This window comes from Lepidothrix coronata, unplaced genomic scaffold (assembly GCF_001604755.1).
Source record: "Lepidothrix coronata isolate B3197 unplaced genomic scaffold, Lepidothrix_coronata-1.0 Scaffold119, whole genome shotgun sequence".
In the NCBI taxonomy this organism is placed as follows: domain Eukaryota; kingdom Metazoa; phylum Chordata; class Aves; order Passeriformes; family Pipridae; genus Lepidothrix; species Lepidothrix coronata.
Genome location: NW_016690299.1, coordinates 1,225,284 through 1,245,160, shown reverse-complemented (window position 1 = coordinate 1,245,160; position 19,877 = coordinate 1,225,284). Strand labels below are relative to the sequence as shown.

Below are 19,877 nucleotides of genomic sequence, written 5' to 3'. Positions count from 1 at the left end.
AGAGCTGGGGGGGTTCACCTGGACAAGAGAAGGCTCCAGGGAGACCTGAGAGCCCCTTGCAGGGCCCAGGAGAGCTGGAGAGGGACTGGGGACAAGGGATGGAGGGACAGGACACAGGGAATGGCTTCCCACTGCCAGAGGGCAGGGAGAGATGGGAGATTGGGAAGGAATTCCTGGCTGGGAGGGTGGGGAGGCCCTGGCCCAGGTTGCCCAGAGAAGCTGTGGCTGCCCCTGGATCCCTGGGAGTGTCCAAGGCCAGGTTGGAGCAACTTGGGCTGGTGGAAGGTGTCCCTGCCCATGGCAGGGGGTGACACTGGATGGAATTTAATGCCCCTTCCAACCCAAGGCCCATTCTGGGTGTGTTCCAATTCATTTTATGCTCATTTCTAAAAAAAACCTTCAACCCAGAAGTGAGGAAAACACACCTGGATATTCCCTGGAACACCAACTCATCCATCCATTCCCACTGGGACTCTGCTGTCCTCCCCCACCAAAAGGGCCCTTTTTGCCAAACGAGCCTGTGACCCTCCAACACCTACAAGTGGGGAGTAATAATTTGATTTTCTGCTCTAATTCCTTGTCTGGAGAGCCTTTTTACCCATAATAGGGAATTTTCTTATCTGACAGCCTGTTCTTAGTGAATAAAACCTGTGCTGGGGGTCATGGCTTTGCTCCTTGGCTCTTCCTTGGAGACTTTGGAATCAAATTCTGTTGGCTTGGCCTTTGGAAGAGGTTCAGTGTTGCCAAATTTTGTAGCTTCCCGAGAGGGGAGGTGGCAGAATTCCTGCTGTTTTCCCCTGAATCCTGCAGGATGGAGGATTATCCACCCAACCCCTGCAAATTCCCAAACCCTAAAGTTATTGTTTGCTCCCTAAAGGAAGGAATCTGCTCCAAATCTCATCAGGTCCGAGACCCAGGTGACAATAATTTCAGATGCTGAGGCCGTTCTCTCATTAAAACAGAATTTCCAGTTATATTTTTCAGTCTTAAAAAGGGGGATTTTTCCTTCTCTTCAACAAATACACAGAGACAGTGATTTCCTGGCTGTCCTGGCTCAATTAACCCAACAAAAAATGAAATCCAGGAAAGTGTTTTTCCTTTTGTCTCTTCCCGTTTATCTGTTATTTTTTTCTGGTTTCATCCCTTTTGACTGGGATAAAAATGCCTGTGCTTCCATTGGTGGTGTGCCTTTAATTTTAAAAATCAGGGAAAAGAGTGAAATGTCAGTCACTGGGACAGATGTTGGTCCTTTTAGGAAGTTTCTGTGGGAAAGGCGAGTGCTGGAAATACAGATATTCTCTTTTTCTTAGGGTAAATCAAATATTCTGCCCGGTAGCCACACTTCTGTTTCTCTCCCATTTCCCTCAGTGGGAATTAAGAAATTATATTTGCTTTGTTGCTTTAAATATTTATCTTTTTGCTTTTAATCTGTGATATCTTTTTCCTCCCAACCGTTTGCTCTGGGTGTTTTTGGCAGAATAAAACCCTGATTTTAACTGAAGGCTGAAAGAAAACTGAGCCACTTTGGTGAATCCCAAATTTTGTCGTGCAGAAACAGCCCCAGAGGCCTTGAGGGCTTTGGGGGGGGTTGAAATCAAAATCTTCCCCCGTTTGTGCTTCTGAAATATCAAAATTCTCCCTGTTTGTGCTTCTCAAATATCCCAAATATCTCGGGATGTCTCCCCAGGGCCTTCTCACATCCATCCTCTGCCTCCTCTCTCTTCCATCAAATCCCCTCATGGGAGCCCTGGAGCAACAAGGGAGTGCCCCTTATAGAGCTTTTAATTTTTAATGTACAGATCTTCTTTTTCAGCATTAATATTCCTGGGTTTTTTTTAATCTCATCTTCTTTTTCCCCCCTTGTTTTATTCTCATTTTCTCCTCTTTACGCAGAGCCAGGGCTTGGCTTTGCAGCTGAGGGGCCCAGGGGCTGCTGTGAGGGTTTTCCTCATGTTCAGGAACATGAGGAAAACCCAGAGAGGAATAGAAATAGAGGAGAGGAGAATCATGGAATTGTTCATGTGGGAAAAGACCCCTTAGATCAACTAGATCCATTGAATTAGATTAATTCAATCTAATTAATCACCACCATCATCAAGCTCCAGGCAATCCAAACACTTCCCAACCACCTCTCCTTCCTTTCTCAAACCCTTCTGGGTTTATCCTCATCCTTTGCAGCATTCCAGTGGTGGAATCATGGAATACTTAAGGTCTGAAAAGCTCTTTTTAAGATCATCAAGTCCAACCATCTCACACCCACCATTAAACCACGTCCTCAGGTGCCACATCCCCACGACTTTTGAACACTTCCAGGGGGTTGGTGACTCCATCCCTGCCCTGGGCAGCCCCTTCCAGTGCTGGACAATCATTTCAGCGAGGAAATTTTTCCCTAATTTCCAATCTAAAAATTGGAGCAACTGAGGGCCCATCAAGTCTTCATGATGCCTCCTATATCAGTTTTCCTGCTGCCAAATGTCTTCCAGCTCCTCCTGTTTGCTGCCCACACTAAATTGGCATCTAAATCATCTAAATAATAAATAGTCATAATCTAAATTCCTTTAGATTATTTCTTAGGCCCTTGATATCCTTTCCCTCCCATTTAAGCCAAATTTAGCCCTCAAATGATGGGAGAGACAGGAGGATTAAACCACGTCCCCAAGTGCCACATCCCCATGACTTTTGAACACTTCCAGGGGTTTGGTGACTCCACCCCTGCCCCGGGCAGCCCCTTCCAGTGCTGGACAATCATTTCAGTGAAGAAATTTTTCCCTAATTTCCAATTTAAAAATTGGAGCACCTTGAGGCCCTTCACATTTTCATGGCAGAGTTTTCCTGCTGCCAAATGTCTTCCAGCTCCTCCCATTTGCTGCCCACACTAATTGTTCTCCTTTAGTTTATTTCTTAGGCCCTTGATATCCTTTCCCTCCCATTTAACCCAAATTTAGTCCTCAAATGATGGGAGAGACAGCAGGATGAGGAGGGGAGAGGAGCTGTGGAAGGTTCTCCTTTGTCTCCCTGGTCTGTCTCAACCTCTCCCTTCTCTGGTCTCTTCTCCACAGCCCACACCGTTTTCAGAGCATGGAAAATACATCATATGAGGTCAAATAATATACAAATACACCAGCAATGTGCAGAAAAATCTCTTCTGAAATCCCAGCTCTCAGGTTCCTTGGATGCTCCTGTCCTTCCTTCTTCCACTGCAATTCCGGTCTCCAGTTGCTCCCTACCCCCAAATCCTGTATTTTACCAGCTTTGAGTGTGAGACAAATTACTTCTTTTTCTAATCCTGTCATGAAGATGACTTGAAATACAAACAGTTTTGCTTTTTAACACCCAATCCATCTCGGAGCGTGTTTGCATCGTCTCAGGCCAACACAGGAATTCTCTGCTGGAATTTCTGGGGTTCTTTGGGCCTGGCTGCTGGTTCTGACCTGTGCAGCACTAACCTCTCTCTATTGCTCTGAGATACTTCCCCTACCTCCAGATCAGCCCTATGTCCTGAACCCCCCAGGTCCTGGGGCCCTGGCTGGTTGGGTGGTGGGCACTGCCATATTTTGCTTTATTGGCCCGTTTTCTGATGGTTGTTCTTTCAAACTCTGCCAGCCTGAGGTTGAGCTCCCATTCCTTTTGCTGCTCTTCTTCTCCTGGGGAGTTTTATCCAGAGCCTTGCAGTGAATTTTCATCTCCTTGCTGCTGATTTTTGCTGCCACGGGGACGCCTAGTTTGGAAAATCACTTCAAATCCAGGCAAAAGTGAGAACAGGATTTTTTTTTTTCCCTTTTTGTCCTTTTTTTTCTAACAACTCAATGCTGACAAGACCAGCTGTCTTGTTTTCAGGGCTGTCAGCAAGTGCAGGGCCTGTTGGCTTCGGTGGGATGTCGGAGTGCTCGGTGTCACGAGGAGGTGAATCCATCCAGCCACGGCAGATGGTGCAGCCCAGCTCCTCCCTCTGGGAAAAAAACTGGAGGAACACTGGTTTGGAGATGCCACGTGGTGGTCTGTGCCCCTGGAGGGGTGGTGGAGCTGTGGGGATCTTGGCACTGCCCAAAGCTTGTGGAGTCCCCAGCCCTGGAGGTGTCCGAGGAAGGACTGGCCGTGGCACTCGGTGCTCTGGGCTGGGGGACGAGGTGGGGATGGGGCACAAATTGGACACAATGGTCGTGGAGGGCTTTTCCAACCTTAAAATTCCTGTGATTCCACGGAATCACGGCTGATTGTGTGGATTTGGATGTACCCCGTCCCTCCAAGGCAGCGTTGGTGGCACAACACGCCCTGTCCTCGGTGCGTCAGCAGCTTCTACGAGCTTTTAAAACCTCTTTTAAAACCTCTTTTAAAACCTCCTTCTCCTCTCTGTCCATCAAAACCCAAACCCAAACCAGCAGGTTGATGTCACCAGGATGTTAAATAAGTCCCTGTGGCTCAGCTGTCCCCAGCTCTGTCCTCATTTAGCAAGAAACCAAAGCGAGGTGCCAAATTTTGCTCTCCCCAAGCCCTGTGCGAGACTGGGGGGATTTTTCATCTCCTCTCATCCCTATTTTCCTATTTCCTTTCAAACTGGAGCTCTTGGGGTGCAGATTCCTGGAGCTGCTCAGCTGAGGGCTATTTTAGGCTGACCAAAACTTGTTGTCACATTTGACAGCCACGTTGAGACGAGCTGGGAGTGAACTCTCCATTCTGCCTCACAGCAGGGGCTGAGCAGCCTGGAAATCTCTTGATCCCGACCCAATTCCTTATGAAATCACACCAAAAAGGAAACAAACCCGTTTAAATTATCTAAATTAAATGTTTGTTTTTTTTTCTTCAAATAACAAAAAAAACAAACCCAGTATAAAAAAAATCATGTAGGACAATTCCAAGCTTTGTAATATTATAATATGTAATATATATATATAATGTATATAATATTATATAATACATATATAATTATATATATTATATATTATAATATATTATAATATATTATATATTGTATATAATATATAGTATAATATATATTTTATATATTATATATGATATAATATATAATATATTTTATACTATATTATATATATGCTATAATATATAATATATTTTATACTATATAGTATATAATATATAATATATTTTATACTATATTATATATAGTATATAATTATAATTATATATATTATATATATTATATATATTATATATATTATATATATTTTAAAGCTTGGAATTGTCTTACGTGGTTTTTTTTAATACTGGGGTAAAAAAAGGGCAAAAAAGCAGCACCAAGGGTATTATTATATATTATATAATATATATTATAATATATCTTTTTATATATTATAATATTACAATATTTTCATTTATAATATTATAATTATAATGTTAAATAGTATGTAACATTATATTCTATAATATATAATATACATAATATATAATATATAATATATACAATAATCAATCAAAAATTATAACTAATCAAATATTATAATCCATCAAATATTATAATCAAATATTATAATCAATCAAACCACGAGGTTCTCTCAACAGAGAATTTTTTTGGCCCTGAGGACTTACTGACAAAACACCTTCAGACCTTCAGGTGTCCCAGTAGAGACAAGTCATAAAACATAATTCATGGACTGTTAATGAGATTATTTTCCAACCAGAGAAAAGGTTTATGGTGTTTCCTAAACTTCTTTAGTGTATTTTTTTACAGTTTAAAAACTGTATTTTTGTAGGACTTCGCAGCAGGGTTGGCTGGAGGAGCAGGGGGTGTTTTTCAAGGTACCAAAAATGAACCTCTTCAGGGTCTGGGTGACTCCAACCCAGTTTTACAACACTTGAAAGGGGAACAGCACAGAGTGACACAGAAACACAGCAAGAGAGAGAGATGACAGGGGGTAAAGGGAGAAAGGGAGTGAGCTGGAGGTTCAGAACCTAAAATCCTGTGGGAAACCAACTTTGGATAAGGGACTTTTCTTGAATCACGGAATTCCAGGATGATTTGGGTTGGAAGGGACCTCAAAGCCCACCCAGTGCCACCCCAGACACCTTCCACCAGCCCAGGTTGCTCCAACCTGGCCTTGGACACTTCCAGGGATCCAGGGGCAGCCACAGCTTCTCTGGGAATTCTATTCCAGGGCCTCCCCACCCTCCCAGCCAAGAATTCCTTCTCAATATCCCACCTAAATCTACCCTCTTCCACCTTAAAGCCATTCCCTGTGTCCTGTCCCTCCATGCCTTGTCCCCAGTCCCTCTCCAGCTCTCCTGGAGCCCCTTTAGGCCCTGCCAGGGGCTCTCAGCTCTCCCTGGAGCCTTCTCTTCTCCAGGGGAACCCCCCCAGCTCTCCCAGCCTGGCTCCACCCTTGGAGCATCTCCATGGCCTCTGGACTTGCTCCCAGGGCCGGATCCATCTCTGCTTTGGTGAGTTTGAATCTTGAGAACCTCTCTGGAGCTCAGTCTCCTTCAGCCCCCCCAGGTTTAAATATGAATGAGAGCTTATAGAGCCAGTGATTTGAGTTACTGCTGGAATGAATTTATTTCCTTCTGAAGACACCCATCCAAGCTTCCATATAAATCCTGGCTGTCCATGGCAGTGTTTCTCTAAGGAAGATTTGATTACAAGCTGGCTATAAGTTATTAGCTCTGAGTTATGAGCTTTCCAGTAAGTCTAAATGAATGTTACAGGCTATAAACCGACTGTATAAATTCCAGTCTCTCTTGTAAAGCTTAATGGGGGTTGCAGCAACGTTTCCATCTTTCCCAAGGACAGCAGAGAATTTCCTGCTGTGTCACTGATCACAATAATCCTGGATCCCGGTTTTATGTCTCCAGTCAAACTGGCATGGGGGGGGGTTATTTCCCACACACCCCCCGGTGTCTTTGGGCTGACACTTGAAGTGCTTTCCTGGGGACCTCAGGGCAGTGGTTTTTTTCCATGGGGAAATGAATTGTGGAGCTGGAGAAGGGTATGGACCATCTCTTCCTCCAGGAAGAGCAGGACATGTCCTCTTGAGGTCTGGACTGGTTTGGAAGAGAAGAAGTGTCTTCTTCAGGTTTGGTTTGGTTTGGTTTGGAAGAGCAGCACATATCCTCTTGAGGTTTGGTTTGGTTTGGTTTGGAAGAGCAGAAATGTCCTCTTCAGGTTTGGTTTGGTTTGATTTGGAAGAGCAGCACATGGCCTTCTGAGGTCTGGTTCAGTTTGGAAAAGCAGAAATGGCCTCTTCAGGTTTAGTTTGGTTTGGAAGAGCAGGACATGTCCTCCTGAGGTCTGGTTTGGTTTGGAAGAGCAGGATATGTCCTCCTTAGGTCTGGTTTGGTTTGGAAGAGCAGGACATGTCCTCTTGAGGTTTGGTTTGGTTTGGAAGAGCAGTACGTGGCCTCTTCAGGTTTGGAAGAGCAGAAATGGCCTCTTCAGGTTTGGTTTGGTTTGGTTTGGAAGAGCAGCACGTGGCCTCTTCAGGTTTGGTTTGTTTTGGAAGAGCAGCACGTGGCCTCTTCAGGTTTGGTTTGGTTTGGAGGAGCAGAAATGGCCTCTTGAGGTCTGGTTTGGTTTGGTTTGGTTTGGAAGAGCAGAAATGGCCTCTTCAGGTTTGGTTTGGGTTGGGTTTTGTCTCTTGCTCCTCTGTTTGCTCCTCATGGACAGGACACGTCTGTGCTCCACATCCCTGTCTCCCCTGGGTTTGGGAGCAGCGTTTCTCCACAGTCCAACTGCAGCTTTCCCAGGGCAGCAGAAGCTCTGCTGGATTTGCAGAATTTAGAAATAAGAAGTTAGTCTCAAACTAAATTAATGGAATCCAAGACTAGTTTGGGTGGGAAGGGACCTCAAAGCCCATCCAGTACCACCCCTGCCATGGGCAGGGACACCTTCCACCAGCCCAGGTTGCTCCAACCTGGCCTTGGACACTTCCAGGGATCCAGGGGCAGCCACAGCTTCTCTGGGCAACCTGTGCCAGGGCCTCCCCACCCTCCTTCCCAATATCCCACCCAAATCTCCCCTTGTCCAGTGGGAAGCCCTTCCCCCTTCTTCTGTCCCTCCACCCCTCATGAATAGTCTCCTTAACTGGTCATTGCTTCCCTTAATTCAAAAACACATGGAAAAATATCAGAATAATTCATTTATCTCCCTGCTTGTTCAACTGGGGATGGCCATGGATGGCTGGGAATTCTGGGCAGTGGGAAAAATAGTCAAAGCCCAAATGTCCCCTGTGTCCTCCCTCGTGTGGCCTTTCAAATTCCTACTGAAGCATCACTACCATTAAAAAATACATTCTCCACTCAGCTGCCAGGCACAGTGGGAATTTGGGTTTAATTAAAGACTTTGGAGATGATAACAGAGCCCAGAGCATCTCCTCCAAGTGTACAACAGGAAGAACCATTTCCAAGGCCCGCAGAGCATCGGGGTTCTTTGGTTTCCTGCTGAATTCCCTCCTGTTTTCTGGAGGATGGGGATGAAGAGGAGCTTTGCCAGCCCCCTCAGCAGCAGATTTCTGCCCTGCACCACCTGGGGCAGCTTAAACCACGTGTGTGCAAATAGAAAAGGCAGTTCCTGCTGCGTTAACAGGTTTTTTTGACCCAAGTCCTGGCCCAACGCCCGGGGAAAGGAGCAGAGCCTGATGCAGGGACCACCTTCTGGGCATTTTAATTCCAGAGTTTGGAAATGTGGGTTATTCCCAGGTCACCAGTGGAGCAGGCAGTGCCAAAAGTGACCTCTGAGCAAAGGTGATGAGGTGTGATCGCTGGATCCCAGCCCTGCTTTTCCCGTCAGCTGGTGAGGAGAGAAAAATGAAGTTAATTAATTCCATCCTGAGGTTGAAGTGGAGCTGATTTGAGGAGTGGAGGGAGAGGTTATCTGAGGTCCTCGCTCTGCTTCACATTTGTTAATTTTTAGTGCAAATCTGCCCCTGAGGGAGCAGGAAAATCAACCAAAAAAAGGCTGTGGTGGGTGTGAGTGTGGAATCTCAGAAAGGTTTGGGTTGGAAGGGACCTTAAAGCTCATCTTATTCTACCCCCAGCCACGGGCAGGGGCACCTTCCACTAGCCCAGGTTGCTGTTCCTGGCCTTGGACACTTCCAGGGATCCAGGGGCAGCCACAGCTTCTCTGGGAATTCTTTTCCAGGGCCTCCCCACCCTCCCAGCCAGGAATTCCTTCCCAATCTCCCATCTCTCCCTGCCCTCTGGCAGTGGGAAGCCATTCCCTCTGTCCTGTCCCTCCATCCCTTGTCCCCAGTCCCTCTCCAGCTCTCTTGCAGTCTCCCTTCCTGGCAGCACATTCCTACTTTGGGAATCCTGCCCATTTGATCCATAATTCAGGTCAGAGAACCCTCTGTTTTCCACCAGCCTATTTTGGATCTTATTTCTCCTGGCTGGGTCTTTGTCCTCTATTTTTAATAGAGAAGATGTAAAGGACGTGAAGAAATCATGGAATCAGGGGATCTCAGAATCCCAGAATGGTTTGGGTTGGAAGGGACCTTTAAAGCCCATCTTATTCCAAACACTTCCATGGGCAGGGACACCTTCCACCAGCCCAGGTTGCTGTTCCTGGCCTTGGACACTTCCAGGGATCCAGGGGCAGCCACAGCTTCTCTGGGAAACCTGAGACCTGCATTTCAGTCCTGCCTGTGGAAAGCAGAGGAATTCCATTGCTGGTTAGCATTTTGTTGGGTTTTTTCCTCCCAAGTGCCCCTTTGTGTGATGGGAGAGTGTTGTGTGTGTGGTTCTGGAGTGGATTGGAGCAGCCACGTTGGATTTAAGCTGCCCCGGGTGGTGCAGGGCAGAAATCTGCTGCTGAGGGGGCTGGCAAAGCTCCTCTTCATCCCCATCCTTCAGAAAACAGGAGGGAATTCAGCAGGAAACCAAAGAACCCCGATGCTCTGCGGGCCTTGGAAATGGTTCTTCCTGTTGTACACTTGGAGGAGATGCTCTGGGCTCTGTTATCATCTCCAAAGTCTTTAATTAAACCCAAACTCCCACTGTGCCTGGCAGCTGAGTGGAGAATGTATTTTTTAATGGTAGTGATGCTTCAGTAGGAATTTGAAAGGCCACAAGAGGGAGGACACAGGGGACATTTGGGCTTTGAGTGTTTTTCCCACTGCCCAGAATTCCCAGCCATCCATGGCCATCCCCAGATAGGCAAGTTGGATTTGTCAGGAACTGGGGATTCCACAGCATGGAAAGGATGGAGGTGAGGCAGCTTCCTGACTGAAGGCCAAGAGGGCAGAGCTTGCAGCTTCCCTGGATGGTCTGAGGAGCTTGGGAAGGCCCAGGGGAGCCTGGATGAGGAGCAGGGCTGGAGCTGGAGCTGATGGATGGAGCTGGAGCTGATGGATGGAGTTGGGGTGGGCATGGCCATGGCCAGGTGTGGGGGACAAGCTGTGGTGCCCATGGAGAGGGGATGCTCAGGAATGTCATGGTTCCCATGGGCTGCAGGAGCAGCAGGGCCGAGGGCTGGAGCTGATCCAGCTGCCTGTTCCTTGGGTTGCTCCAGAAGATTTCACGGATCCAAATGATCAGTAGATCATTTGGAACCTGGGGGAAGGGCTGGAACTGTGCCAGGGCAGGGTCAGGTTGGATCTCAGGGAAAGGTTCTTCCCCCAGAGGGTGGTTGGCACTGCCCAGGCTCCCCAGGGCAGTGGGCACGGCCCCAAGGCTGCCAGAGCTCCAGGAGGGTTTGGATGATCCTCTGGGGCACAGGGGGGGACTCTTGGGGATGGGCCTGGGCAGGGCCAGGAGTTGGACAGGATGGTCCTTGGGGGTCCCTTCCAGCTCAGGCTATTCCATGATTCTGTGGTTCTGTTTCCCTGTGACTCCGTGCCGTGCTCTGATCCCAAGAACCGTGTTTTTCCAGGCTCTGCAGGAGCTCCTCCATCTCCCCCCTCCTGAGTTCTCTCCCTGTCCCTGTGCTGACACCTTATTATTTACAATTTCACAGCATCCCCGTTCCCTTCCCTGCCCATCCTTCACTTCTCAGGCGTTTAGCACTTACTGCCAAGTGACACCACTCCCCCCTCCCCCTGCTGCCGTTCCCTTGGGATTTGTGGAGCATTCCCTTTGGTGACAGGGAAATTGCCACCTCCACCTCCAGCAGAGCCTTTGTTTTGCTCTGTTGTTGAGCTGCATTTCCCCTTTGTTTAGGAATGACTTCCTAGTCAGGCTCAGACATGTCTGCAAACATGCCCAGATATCTGTAGGGTGAATAGGAGTGTCTGAATATGTGTTTGTAAAAATGATGGAATGAAACGATGGCAGGGGTGGATTTATGGGAATGCAGGAGCTTGGCAAAGCTCACCTGTAACAGGGGGAGTCTGTGTGTGAACCACAAAGCTTCAGAGCCTGTTCTAAGCTGGATTTATTTATCCCTCTAAGATGTCATCACAGAGGTCACATCTGAGCATGGCCTGTGTGGAAACAAATCCAAATCCGTGGAGTTGTGTTCCAAACCTCTCCTCAAATAATTTCAAAGCTCTTTGCCAACCAACATGGCCCCAAATGATTGAGATGGAACATCGAGGTTTGTTCCCAGGGTGAGATCTGGGCTCAGGATGAGAAGGAATGATGTGAATCCCGTGTTGGAAGGAGCAGGAATTGCAGGAAGAGGAGTCTGGGCTCTTCCACAGCTCAGCCAGCAGATGTCACATTTGGTTATTGCTGGGGAGATGTTCCATCCTGCAGCTGCAGGAGAACCCCAGGGAAAGGGGAAGGAATCCTTAAAGGGGATGTGGAGAGGGAATCTCATGGATGACATGTGTAAAATACCACTATTTTATCAGTTTGAGTCTTAACTGAGGTGTTGGTTACTGGTTCAAAGCAAATTTTCTGTGCCTGGAATGGGAAACTCTGAAGTCCTTTAAGATGGACAGACCATCTATTTAAATCTAGAACCAATCTAGATTAAATCTAAACCATCTATGTAAATCTAGAACAAATCTAGATTAAATCTAAACCATCTATGTAAATCTAGATTTAAATTTGTGCTCTAGTTAGACATTAGTTTGATTCCCAAATCATTCCTTCCCTGCAAGCTACAATTTATTAGGGATTCTATATATCCTTTGGGAAGAGGCTTTTTCTGGAAAGGGTGGGAAAGTGTCATCCCCGAGTTCATGGAGCTGGAGCAGCAGGAATGTGGTGGTTCCTGCAGTGAGGAATTCCCTGGAAGAGCTGCCTCACCCACCTGCTTTTGGGGGTTATTTATTATTAATGCTTGTGCTTTCTGAGCTTTATGAACTGCACTGATGTGTCTTTTCAGCTGCTCAGCCAAAATAAACCAGTCCCTGGAAGTCACTCAGGGAGAATTAAGGAAAAGCATGAATAAGAGGGTCTTCAAGGTCCCTTCCAACCCCCAAAATTCCATGATTTTATGGTTCTGTGGTTACAGGGAGGCTGGAGGTGATGGGAAGGATTCAGCTGCAGGGTTGGGAGGAGGAGCAGATCCAGAAGACAGATATTTCCCTTCGCAAATGCAAATAAAGCCCAAAGTATCTTCTCTTTCTTCTCGAAAACCCTTCATAAAATATATCCCCTGTACTAGAGCAGAGCCCAGTAATGGGCAGCATTTTTCATAAACTCTGCATGTCTCAGTATTTTATCCAGTTAAATATATCCTTTCCTTCAGGATTTATTCTCTTCCTGCCTTCTAAAGACAGAAAGGGCTGGAGCTGAATTTGCCGAGAGGGGGAAGTATTTGTAAATCTCTGCTTTTATTTTCCTTTTTTTTTGTTGTTGTTGTTGGTTTTTTTATCCCCTAAACGTTTATAGCTGCTGTTATAAAGCGAGAGAGACACTCTGATCATCTCTTATACCTTGTCACGAGCAGCTAAAAGTGCATTTGTGCTGCCAGTTTGGAACAGAGACGGCGAAGCTGCTGCACTCCCAGAGCATCAAAGACGAGGAAATTAAGGAATTAGATGTGAAGATAAAGGGAACATAAAGAGACAAGGCAGGGAAATGATCCCTTTAATGCTCTTCTGAAGCTGTCACGGCGCTGGGGCTGTGTCTGCACAGTTCCCACTCTTTGCTCCCGTGTTTCCAGCTCCATGTGGGATCTGGAGCTGGAAGAATTAGGGAAGAGCCTCGTTGTGCACTTTATGGCCATTGCTGGATTTGCTCCCATCCCAGTTGGAATTTGTGGTGTCTGGCCTCGATTCTGGATGTTCCTTTGGAAACCAGGTGCTGGCAACTGGAAGGAAACAATCCTTTAAGTTGTTTTCCTGAGGGATCTGAGTGAAGCAGAGCAAGATCTGCTGTGCCTGGGAGAGGATTGTTTGGGGATTTTCCCTAACAGGGATCAGTTCAGGACCCATTGGAATGAGGGCATCAATCCCTTCAGGACCACTCCAGCTTTTAGATCCCGGAATTGGGATGTAGCAGCTGGATTGGCTTTTCTGTTTGTTTGCTTAGTTTCTATTTTGACTTTCCATCTTGATTTTCCCGCCATTTTTGACCTTACACTGGTAGAGAGCCGGTGGAAAATATTTGGGATGTGCTGCCTGCAGGGATTGGAATGTGCTCAACAGGTGGGAATGACTGGAGATGTTCCCCTGGAGAAGAGGAGGCTCCAGAGAGAGCTGAGAGCCCCTTCCAGGTCGTAAAGGGGCTCCAGGAGAGCTGGAGAGGGATTTGGGATAAGGGATGGAGGGACAGGACACAGGGAATGGCTTCCCACTGGAAAAGGGGAGATTGGGAAGGAATTTTTGGCTGTGAGGGCAGTGAGGGGCTGGAGTGGAATTCCCAGAGAAGCTGTGGCTGCCCCTGGATCCCTGGGAGTGTCCAAGGCCAGGTTGGAGCAACCTGGGACAGTGGAAGGTGTCCCTGCCCATGGCAGGGGGTTGGAACTGGATGATTCTTAAAATCCCTTCCAACCCAAACCAGTTTGGGATTTTACGAATATTCCTTGAGATCTGGTATCCCATCTTTCCAAAATCCTATTTCAGCCTTTCCTAGAAATTAATAAACAGCAAATTTGACCTGCAGTGGCAGAGGACAGGGAAGGGGATTATCCCAAAGCCTGGCATGGGATCCGTGGGTGGGATGAGCCACATTTGGGGGTTATTTGGGGATATTTTGGGGCATTTGGGGATTATTTTGTGGTTATTTTGGGGCTATTTGGTGGGTATTTTTAGGGTGATTTCAGGGTGTTTTGAGGTGTGTTTTGGGGTATTACGGGATGGATTTTGGGGGTATTTGGGGTTATTTTTGTGGGTATTTTTGAGGTGATTTTAGGGTATTTTGAGGTGTATTGGAGGGTGTTATGGGATGTACTTTGAGGTTATTGTGGGTTATTTTGGGTGTAATTTGGGGTTATTCTGTAGTATTTTGGAGGTATTCGGGGTTTATTTTAGAGATATTTTTGGAGTGATTTCAGAGTATTTGGGGGTTATTATGCACTGTATTTTGGGGTTATTTTGTGGGTATTTTGAGGTTATTTTGGGGGGCGATTTCAGGGTATTTTGGGATGTATTTTGGGGTATTATGAGATGTTTTGGTCTTACCTTGTCCAGTCCTCCCCTCCTGGGAGCACAGGTGGATTTTGGGGTTAATTTGGGGTTATTTTGATGTTATTTTGGAGCTATTTGGTTGGTATTTTTGGGGTGATTTCAGAGTGTTTTGGGGTGTATTTTGGGGTATTATGGGATGTATTTTGAGGTGTTACCTTGTCCATTGCTCCCCTCCTGGGAGCGCAGGCGAATTTGGGAGTTATTTGGGGATATTTTGATGTATTTGGGGATTATTTTGTGGTTCTTTTGGGGCTATTTGATGGGTATTTTTGGGGTGATTTCAGAGTGTTTTGGGGTGTGTTTTGGGTTATTATGAGATGTGGTTTGGGGTTATTTTGGGGGTATTTGGGGTTATTTTTGTGGGTATTTTTGGAGAAAGGGGGGCTGGGGGTTTCCTTCCCCCCCTGTGCCATCCTGAGGAGGGAAATAAACACAATCCCAACTCATCCCCGTGTGCCGGGGAGGGCCATTAGCACAGCTGATAATTACGGGTTTCATACGCAAATCCATCGAGATCTGCGGAACAACAGCGCCGATGTGTAATTGAGCTGGGCTGGGTGGTCTCCGGGAGCATTCCCGGTGGGAATTCCAGCTTTATTTAAGCAGCGTAGTCTTCAAACACAAACATTTGCTGTGTTTGTGCATTTTTTGAGCAGCCCAGAGGAGTAAAACCGTGTTTGGTGTCGCCTGTCCCTCTGCTGTTCCCACCCTCCCCTTATTTCCCACACGCTGCGTGTTCAGAAGGTGCAAGAAATGGGTGTTTTGTCAGTGCTAGAAAGGAAAAACAAACAATTCTCTCCACATCCAGCTGTGTCCTGTATCCTCTCCCTGGCAGAGCCCCAAACACCACAGTTCCTCGGGAGGGATTAATTAAGTTAAACTGAAATCGTGGAATGGTTTGGGTCGGAAAGGACCTCAAAGCCCATCCAGTGCCACCCCTTGCCATGGGCAGGGACACCTTCCACCAGCCCAGGTTGCTCCAAGCCCTGTCCAACCTGGCCTTGGACAAGTCTTAATAAATCCTGAAGTGCCTCGAAGGGTGTTTTTGCTGCCTGTGCTTAAAAAGGGAAATGTTTCCTGTGGGAACAAAAGAAGGGCTTTGCTTTGGAAAGGTGAGGCTGCCGTGGCTGTGGAAGAAAGGCAGGTGAAGGTAGAGCTGGTCACCCCAAGGGATGCCCAGCTGGAGCACAAGGGACATGAGACACAGCCCTACGTGTCTGAGGCATCTCTGCAGGGGGGAATGTGGGATAACCTTTTCCAAGGAAAGAGCTTGGTTCTGGACTGCAGGTGGTTCCCCCACATCAGCTGCTGCCTCCCCACAGCAAGGGGAGCAAAGACAAGGCCCTGAGCACCCTGGGACAGTGGAAGGTGTCCCTGCCCATGGCAGGGGGTGGCACTGGATGGGTTTTAAGGTTCCTTCCAGCCCAAACCATCCTGGGATTCCATGATTCGTGATCTCTTTGTTTCTATAGTGGAGGATGATTTGCTCGCCAGTGCTGCCTTTGGTTTGGCAGTGACAGGGTTGGGTTGTTTGTCTGGAGTCACAAAATCCCAGGATGGGTCAGGCTGGAAGGGCTCACAGTGGATCACCTGGTGCCGCCTCCCTGCTCCAGCAGGGCCATCCCAGAGCACAGGGATTGTGTCCAGAGGGCTCTGGAATATCCCCAGGGAGGAGACTCCCCCCCTCTCTGGCCAATCTGCTCAGGGCTGGGTCACTGCCCAAACAAGAAGTTCTTCCTCCTGTGCAGGTGGCACTTGCTGGGCATCAGTTCCTGCCCGTTCCTGCTGTGCCATTGCTGGGCCCCCCCGAGCAGAGCCTGGGCCATCCTCTGCCCCCTCCCTGCAGGCCCTGCCAGCCCTTGGGGAGGTCCCCTCTGGGTGTCCCCTCTGGAGGCTGAACAGCCCCAGTTCCCTCAGAGATGCTCCATCCCTTCATCATCTTCATCACCCTCCCCTGGACCTGCTCCAGGAGCTCCTTTGTGTCCTGAGGAGCCCAGAGCTGGACAAAGCACCCCAGATGTGCCTCCCAGGGCTGAGCAGAAGGGCAGGATCCCCTCCCTGACCTGCTGGGAATGTTCTTCCTCATGCCCCCAGGATCCCATTGACCTCCTTATCCACCTCTGGCTCAGGGCCAGCTCAGTGTCACCTCCTGTCAGAGGAAGGGGAGTCAAGTCTGGGTTTTGGGGGAACGTTTCCCAGGATGTGGATTAGGACTTCCACCAACTTTCCACTTCCTCAGGGCCCAGAGCTGGGCACAGCTGTCAGAGCCAAGGGCTGTGGGGACGGGGGACATCACCCAGCCCAGGCACCGCCCCACGTCCCTCATGGCTCCCACCCTTCCAAAGGCCACACCCGCTTTCCCTGTGCTCCAAACCGCTTCCCAGCTTTCTCAGGTTTGCAAGGAAAGGTCTTAGCTCTGTGTTGTTGATTTTTCAGCATCTCCATTCACACCAGAGCCCTCCTGTGTTCCGAGGGATTTGGGATAATGCCGCTCCTCACGGGCCCTCCTCGCCGCTCCGGAGGTGACCGTGTTGTTCGAGGGCCCACGTTGTGACAAGTGTCTAATTATGGATCCTTTCAGGACTTCCCCCAGAGATGCCATTATGGAGAAAAGGGGAGAGATGATAATTTGCATCCAGCATGAGCTTTTCCTCCATTATTTCCACTGTGCATAAATAAGGAAAACAAATCGCGGCCACCGCTGGGCCTCCTTTCATTTATCTCCCGGCTCAGGTTTTACAGCTGAGCTTCTGCTTTGCTCCTTCCCCTCGGGGTGTTGTTGTTTGCTGCCTCAACAACACCACCTCTGCCCCAGTCCTGGCTGATTGAACCTCCTCTTTCACCAATTGGCAAAAAAAACCTCTTGGCTAAAAGGGGCTTTTCATGCTTTGGAAAGCAAAGCGTGGCTGGAGAGACAAAGGCTTGGTCAACACCCACCATGTTGGTGTCTATTTGTGTGATTTTCCCTTTGTCCCTTCGCATTTTTTATCATTTTAATGCACTTTCCCCTCCCCTCTTCTCACTGTCTTTCTGAGGGTGAAAATTGTCCCACTTTGAGGCCTCTCCATCCGTCTCTGTTTATACCTGTGGACAGGGATAGTTTGGAGGAGAAAAGGCCTAAACACAGTGTTAGTTTTGGCGTCTCAAACCTCAATTAAAGGAGGTGATTAACGAATCCACGTCCCTCTCACAGCTCCATGGGAGCAGGCAAACCATGTTTTCCCATGTGTCCCATGTTATTCAGTCCCTTTCCTAATTATCCCCACTGACAAAACCCCCGGAGAAATGGAAGGATGGAAATATAAGCTCTGGGAGGTGAAAAGACCTTGCCCTGCTTGGATTTTTCTCTAATTGCAAGCTCCTTTCAGACCTTTGCAGGAGGGTAACGTGTAAATATTCTGGTTTCCTGTGTTTTGTCTCATTTTTACGTACTTGGAGCGACAAAATGAGTCAAAGCCTGGTTTGGGTTTGCTCCCAAAAGGGGACAGGGCAGGATGAACCTGTTCCATGAAAGATCATGAGTTGGAAAAGATCTTTAAAGGCCATCTAGTCCCTCTGACATGGGCAGGGACATCTTTAACGAGACCAAGTTGCTCCAAGTTCTGCCCATCCTGACCTTGAATGTTCCCAGGGATGGGACACCTCTGGGCAAAACCTCTTTGTGGGTTGAAGTCAAAATGTGGTGAATTCAGGCCATGTTTTGGGGCACCATCCTTGGGATTTTGCTGTTTCCAAAGGCTGGAAACGCTGGTGAGCCACTCATGTCACACCGTGCCCTGTGAAACGTCCTGTCCCTGCCTTGTACAAACCAGTCTGTTCAGCTGAATAATGCAGGAGAACAGAGGGCACCTCTGGGGGGGTTATCCAGGACAGCCTGGGTGCATTCCAGGTGGGAAGGTGCAGAGGAGAAGATGTGATGAAGGCAGCAGCAGTCGCTGGAAATATCCATCTCCTACTCCCGGCTCCCGGGTGTCATTCCATATTATCTGTGCCAGCTCCAGCAGCTGTCACAGAGTCTCCCAGAGTCGTGCAGGTCGTTTTGATGTCTCCATTTGAGTCAGCTGGGCATGAAAAAATCAGAGCAGAGGCACCTTGTGTAGCTCCAGCCTTTGCCAGAGGCTCCCTTCATTTTTCCTCTTCCCTGCGCACACCTGGGCTGCGAATTCCACCGAGTGACTGAATGATAAAGGCAAAGCATCGCCACAAATCCTTTAAAAACGTGGATGGAGGTGTTGGAAACGATATAACTTTCCTAAATTTATAATTAATGGTAGCGGTTGGTGGGTTTCTTTTACCAGACTCATTGGTTTGATCTTTAAACCACTGAAACTCTGAGTTTCCCTGGACTGGCTCTGGTGGGTTTTAGTAGACAAAGCTTAAAGGAGCTGAAGGTTGGATATCTGGGATCTTAAATGTATGGCCCTCCTTCTCCTTCTCCTCCTCCTCTTTCTCCTTCTTCCTCTCCCTCTCCTTCTCCTTTCCCTTTTTTCTGTTCTCTCCTTGGAGTAACCAGGAGATACAGAGGGGATTAACAAAGACATCACAGCCTGAGTGCTGGAGATTCTCTCTCTGAGGAAGAGTGATAAGAGGACCAAAGAATGGGGACCAAATTAGCCAGTGAAGGATGGAACACTGATTAATGAGGAGAATCATGGGACTGAGAACCAATAAACACTAATTTCTGTGTTTGCTAAAGTGCACAAACATGTCTTGAAAGGACACTTGTGTAGCTGGAATGAATCTCTGGCCAGAACAAAGCAGTGCCTGGTTCACAAAGTTCAAAAACACTTCAAAGGTGGGCTTGGAGGGTTTCATTTCCTCCTGATGATTTTTAGGGGGGCAAAGAATTCCCAGATGTGTTTCTGACAGAATATATTTAACAAAGACTCAAAACACCAGGGGCTCACAAACACATCAAAGCTGGGCTTGGAGGGTTTTGTTTCTTCCTGATGACTTCTGGGGGGCAAAGGATTCCCAAATGTACTTCTGACAGAACATATTTAGCAAAGACTCAAACCACCAGGAGTTGATTTAACGAAGGCTCAGCACACCAGGGGTTGGGTCTCAACCTTTGGCTCCCAAAGCGAGGTTTCCATGGTTTGTTTGTGTCCCTGACCTGTGTCCCTGACCCATGTCCTTGCCTCCCCCAGGCAAAGCCTACGCCCCCGAGTTCTACTACGACACCTACAACCCTCTGTGGCAGAACAGGCCCCGGGTGTATTCCTACAGCCTGCAGTGGACACAGATGAACCCCAACGCCGTGGATCGGATCCTCGCCTACCGCCTGGGCATCCGCCAGGTCAGGGGGACTGCGCGGGCAGGACGGGCCTTGGGAGGCTGGGGAACTCTGGGAGGGCCTCTGGGCCTTTATTTCATTGTGGTTTATTTTTATTTTATTTTATTTTATTTTAT

At 47.9% G+C, this 19,877-nt stretch overlaps 1 protein-coding gene across 1 annotated transcript in view; it reads left to right on the top strand.

Annotated features, from left to right (window-relative positions):
• MDGA2 (MAM domain containing glycosylphosphatidylinositol anchor 2) overlaps positions 1 to 19,877 on the top strand; it is a 306,141-nt gene that overhangs the window by 236,262 nt on the left and 50,002 nt on the right. Inside the window, exons 9-10 of the mRNA XM_017825436.1 lie at positions 16,712 to 16,858; positions 19,616 to 19,764. Of these exons, the coding sequence (XP_017680925.1) occupies positions 16,712 to 16,858; positions 19,616 to 19,764 (296 nt within the window). The remainder of the gene's footprint in view (positions 1 to 16,711; positions 16,859 to 19,615; positions 19,765 to 19,877) is intronic.